The 5,793-nt window shown below is 35.7% G+C and overlaps 1 protein-coding gene and 1 long non-coding RNA gene across 2 annotated transcripts; both read right to left on the reverse strand.

Moving 5' to 3' along the window:
* Window positions 1-2,086: 2,086 nt before the first annotated feature.
* Window positions 2,087-3,041, reverse strand: LOC131656705 (uncharacterized). Its single transcript, XR_009300263.1, has 3 exons — window positions 2,978-3,041; window positions 2,618-2,672; window positions 2,087-2,272 (listed from the first exon to the last, which is right to left on the reverse strand). It is a non-coding gene; the product is annotated as an uncharacterized LOC131656705 (long non-coding RNA).
* A 764-nt stretch (window positions 3,042-3,805) lies between these two features.
* LOC131656706 (probable Histone-lysine N-methyltransferase ATXR5) lies at window positions 3,806-5,417 on the reverse strand. Its single transcript, XM_058926342.1, has 3 exons — window positions 5,239-5,417; window positions 5,050-5,133; window positions 3,806-4,392 (listed from the first exon to the last, which is right to left on the reverse strand). Exons 1-3 carry the CDS (start codon window positions 5,396-5,398, stop codon window positions 4,376-4,378), a joined length of 261 nt encoding a protein of 86 aa, XP_058782325.1. The 5' UTR covers window positions 5,399-5,417; the 3' UTR covers window positions 3,806-4,375.
* Window positions 5,418-5,793: the final 376 nt, after the last annotated feature.

Here is a 5,793-nt window from a genome sequence, read left to right on the forward strand (position 1 = left end):
GAAGAAGAAGGTGACTTTCCTTATGTCTGTTAGTGAAGAGCAATGGGTCTGGCACAGAAGATTAGGCCATGCTAGTTTGAGAAAGATTTCTCAGATTAACAACATAAATCTGGTCAGAGGGCTCCCAAATCTGAAATACAAATCAGATGCTCTTTGCGAAGCATGTCAGAAGGGCAAGTTCTCCAAACCTGTATTCAAATCTTAGAATGTTGTCTCTTCCTCTAGGCCGCTAGAACTTCTGCACATTGATCTGTTTGGCCCAGTCAAAACAACATCTGTCAGAGGGAAGAAATATGGATTAGTCATCATAGATGATTATAGCCGCTAGACATGGGTAAATTTCTTGAAACACAAGGATGAGTCTCGTTCAGTGTTCATTGACTTCTTCACTCAGATTCAATCTGAGAAAGAATGTAAAATCATAAAGGTCAGAAGTGATCATGGTGGCGAAGTAAAATGGAGTTGTAGAGCGAAAAAATAGGACTCTACAAGAAATGGCCAGAACCATGATCAACGAAATCAATATGGCTAAGCATTTCGGGGCAGAAGAAATAAATACTGCGTGTTATATACATAATAGAATCTCTATAAGACCTATTCTTAATAAGACTCCTTATGAATTGTGGAAGAACAAAAAGCCCAACATTTCATATTTTCATCCTTTTGGATGTATTTGCTATATTCTGAACACTAAGGATCATCTGAGTAAGTTTAATTCTAAAGCACAGAAGTGTTTCCTTCTTGGATATTCTGAACGCTCAAAAGGCTACAGAGTATACAATACTGAAACATTGATTGTTGAAGAATCAATCAATATCAGATTTGATGATAAGCTTGGTCTTGAAGTTTGAGAATTTTGCAAATATTGAAGTCTTAATCTCAGAAGCTGGAGAACCCAAAAGCAAAGAATCAGAAGATCAAGTTGCTGCGTCTTTAGAGAATCTCAGAATTTCTGAAGAGCCAACTATCAGAAGATCTTCTAGACTAACTTCTGCTCACTTCTGCTCACTCAGAAGATGTCATTCTTGGGAAGAAAGAAGATCCTATCATAACCAGATCATTCCTTAAGAACAATGCAGAAGGACAATTAGGTCTTGTTTCTTTGATCGAGCCAACTTCCGTTGATCAAGCTCTAGAAGATCCAGACTGGATAACTGCCATGCAAGAAGAACTAAATCAGTTTACAAGGAATGATGTATGGGATCTTGTTCCTAGACCAAAAGGATTCAACATTATTGGAACCAAGTGGGTCTTCAGAAACAAGCTGAGCGAAAAAGGAGAAGTTGTAAGAAACAAAGCCAGACCAGTTGCTCAGGGCTATAGTCAGGAAGAAGGGATTGACTATACAGAAACCTTTGCACCAATGGCCAGGTTAGAATCTATTCGCTTATTGATTTCTTTTGCCACTCAGCATAACATCACTGCATATCAGATGGATGTTAAAAGTGCTTTCTTAAATGGTTATATAGATGAGGAAGTCTATGTCCACCAACCTCCTAGTTTTGAACACTACAAGAAAAAAGGCCTCCTGCCACGCCCAGAAAACCGAGGCTATATGCAAAATAACCGTGGCGTAACGCTGAGGCCACGGTTTGGCCACGGAAAACCAACTGTGGAGTATACCGCCGTGGCCTAAAGTAAAGTCCACGGTTTTTTGGTATAGACCACGCCTTTTTTACAACCGTGGCTTTTTTAGGCCACGGTTTAGGTAGCTTGATTAAGGCCGCGGTTTGTATTTGCCATGACTGCAAAACTGTGGCTATATGGTAAAGCCACAGTTTCAATTTAACGTTTACGATACAGTTTTGGTTCAAGATATAGCCACGGTTTGGTTATGACCACATATTTAAAACCGTTGTTATATGTTATGCTTTCTAAACCATTTATCTTGCCACGGTTTAATATAAATTTAATGTAAATAAATTTAGTGGCTTATATTAATCCAACACAACAATCACTTGCACCAATTTTAAAGAATTTAAAATTTGATCACTATAATTTTATGAATACAAATTATTTTATTGTCTACACATCAATGACAATAGCATCAGTATATGATTGACTAAATACATTATATATCTAATAAACCTGAACCAAAACTAAATATAAAAACTTGAGTGACAATGACTTTAGATATGTAGAAGACGTAGTTTAAAACTTGAGTGGCAAAGACTTTCGTGATGAAATCACTCAATTCACCACTAAATTCCACCCCTATATGACCACCTCCAATAACCACACAGTGCAGATTCAATCTAGAAGCCACAAATATCTGGAAAAACAAAATTCAAATCATGATTCCTCTTCCTCATACAAAAATTTACAGAACATATAGGTATTGAACAAATCATAGAATATTTCTGATAAACTAATTACCCATAAAATATCCAAATCTGGATCAGGAAAGCACTTTGCTTTTAAAAAAAATTAACATTAGAGGTTATTTTAAAAGGTTACTTATTTACTGAAGTGGATTCCTACTTTAAGCCAGTTAAATTTGGATCTATTAACCACTATGGTCTACATTCTACAAAAACAGAAAACCAAAAAGAATTACCAATTTAGCATCATCCACTAAACCAAAACAGACCAATTAAAAGCAAAAGGCTCCACATACCATATTTCTCGATGCTGTCAAATAGCTTTACTATACCAGTTTTTACTATATTGACCTGCCAATATGGGGCAAATATAAGATATTAATATAATTTCCTATATAAAGGTATGTTGGTAAGAAGTATTTAAAAGCTAGATAAGTATGTGAAGCAGAGGCTAAAATAGATATTCAGTTAATTACGGCAAAAGCACCAGTGAGTTTAACTACAAATTCACATTCCATAATTTGTCCCATAACATATTGCGTATAACACAATTCTATGCATGAATTTCTGGTTAGTGTATGAAATTATTACTAAACTATATGAGCTTTATAATAGGGAAGTAGTGAAGCAACTATTACAGAGATCCAGAACTTTACCTTACTCTGATCGATTTCAGAAGATGCAAGTGAAATCACTCCACTAAGAGCTTCGAGAGCTAATTCTGTGAACACAATAGATGATTCTAATGTCAGTACAAACAAATGATAAGGATTGAAATCTTTCGAAAGAACCACGAAATGCTAGCTTCAGCAACAAAATTTACATGTATTGAGAAAAATTATTTCAAAAGTGATTATTTCTCCAACAAAAAACTGATTTTTTTTCAAAAACAAAAAACAAACAAGCTCTGAATATCAACAAATATCCATGCAAAATATTACCAGCAGCATAGGTACTAGACTCTGGATTATCAGAGCTGTAGCGCCATCTTCCATCAGTTTGGCTTAGAGCCTGCCAAAATTGAAGGATGGGAAATCAAATGAGCACATGACAGTTTCAATTGAAATTGCAGAATGGTTGAGGAATATGGGGGAAACTAATAAAAGTTGGGTGCTGAATATACCTCCATTGATGTAGTCAAGTTCACCGGTCTTCAAGGCATCATCTTGAACCGGGTATGCTGTCACGCTGTTATAAATATATCATAAACGTGTAATTGCATGATTAAGAAAAAAATCTATGATTAAAGTAGACCATTATGTGAAATTTGATAGATCAGGACGAACGAACCCCGTTTGAGCTTTAACATACTCGATGTCGCTGAAAGCACCATAGATGCTTTATGCTACCCTTACATCCCATCCTAATTCTGCAAAATTCCTTTTGGTAGTAATGAAGTGATGTCAGAAACTGTTCTTTCAATCTAGAGAGCAATAAGGAGTAAAGCAAGAGTTTATAAAGATTGCATACTTTGCTTTATATCTGGAAATTAGATAACTAACCTTTCCGTATTTCGCCAACCTAATGGATGATATGGACTTTGTCATTCTATTCATACCACAAAAAATTGAATTAAAGTATCACATTACATCGGAGAGTGTCCAACATAACAATATCGATATAATCGGTTGAGTAAGAGTTCTAACTCTTATCGATAGAATCAGTCATAAAAGTTGATTACCTGCAAATTAGGGATTTATACAGAAAGATAACTGCATGATGTCCATTGGCTCACCCAAAATTACAGTAGCAGCAACAACGGGCTCGACTGTAGCAACAATGAGACCCAGAATTACCAGCTTTGGTTTTGTAATGAGACCACCAATGAGCTGTGTTGAAAACCAAAATATCAGCTTCTCTCCATCTCAACGAACCGTGATCAATGGCATGAACTCGCAGCGTCGGTCTTCGTTTCTGCACCACTCTATTATCAACTCCAACATTTTTGTTGCATTGAACCTATAACAGAAAAAAACAGTACTCAAAGAATAAACTTAACTTCACTTTTGCAGTGAACACGGTTGAAATACTTCGGCTTCCTTGGTCTGTATTTTTCATGCCACCAATAAACCTACTCCAACATTAAACAGTAGTGTCAATATCTTCAAAATTGAAAAGGATGACATGAATTTAGACAATATTGTATCTCTCCATAAATATAATAAAAAATTATTGTAATTAAGATTGAGTTAAATTCACTTTTTTAAGCCTTAATTTCTAAAGTAGATATGAAAATTTCAATCTATGAGTTGGAATTGCTTTTCCTGTCAGCTTGTAGCATATGTCATACACATTGAGATAAATTGGAGTTTTTCCATGTCCATGGCTAACTGAATTTACTTTGCGAAATAACGAAAAACAAGTCACAAATTTTCCTTTTAAATGAAGAGGTACAATGGATTTCCATCAACTACACATGCATGCTTCGTTCACAAAAAATTAAAACAAGCTCCAAACATCATTACAAAAACTCATTCATATATCTAATAAATTTGAAAGAACAAGCTTCAAAATATTTATAATTCACAAGTCAAGCTCCAATGGCATAACAGTATTCAACCAACATCACTTTCACAAAAGCAAGCAACTATTGAGAAGCTCAATTCGAAATGGAAAAACAAATATCCACATAGCACATTAACAAAAATGATCATCAAATGGATTAATAAATAACAATAAAAAAATATAAAGTAGATATTAAACATGTCTGAAATTAACAGTACATTACCCCAAGAAGAAGAATTATTCCTTCTGAAATCAGGCAAATTCCTTGGAAGCCCGAAGAAATCAAGTATTCTCCTTTGCGAGAACTCTAAAACACATTAAACGATCATCAAAACAATGCCACATTCATAATCACGTTAAGAAAAAATCCCAATCAAATAATCACGTTTTGAAGACAAAGAGAATCACTTACTTTTCACTTTCTTCACCCCTGAACACTTAGGGCAAATCCAAGAACCAATTGGAATCCTCACAACAATCGGCCTCACACATTTCATATGGAATCCTTTGTCACATTTGTCGCACAACAGCAGCTCCTCCGGCTGCTCCCCGGTGCTACATTGCTCACACATGAGGCTACCGTAATCCTCATTCTCCACCACCGCGTACTTCGCCCTCGCCAATATATCCTCCATTCTGAGATTAAGCCGATGAGGTCGTTGGACCATTCCGTTACAGCGGATTGAAAAATTCGAAAAGGAAAAAAATTAGAATTGAGAATTCCAAAGCCACAACTTTGTCAACCTCAAATGACTCACCATCAGAACTCTTGAGAGTGATTTTCTTTGTGGAAGCCATTGCGATGGAAATTCGATTTTGAAAATTTTCTGAAAAGTGCAAACCCTAACCCCCAATTTGTTTCTTTCCTCGAGTTGGATCCGAACAAACAGAGAAGAGAAAAAGGAGAGGAGAGAGGTGTTGTTGAATGAATGATAATAGTTTTAGAGTGAGGTAGGTTTAGTGAATG

The sequence above is a fragment of the Vicia villosa genome, linkage group LG3 (genome assembly GCF_029867415.1).
Source record: "Vicia villosa cultivar HV-30 ecotype Madison, WI linkage group LG3, Vvil1.0, whole genome shotgun sequence".
Lineage (NCBI taxonomy): Eukaryota > Viridiplantae > Streptophyta > Magnoliopsida > Fabales > Fabaceae > Vicia > Vicia villosa.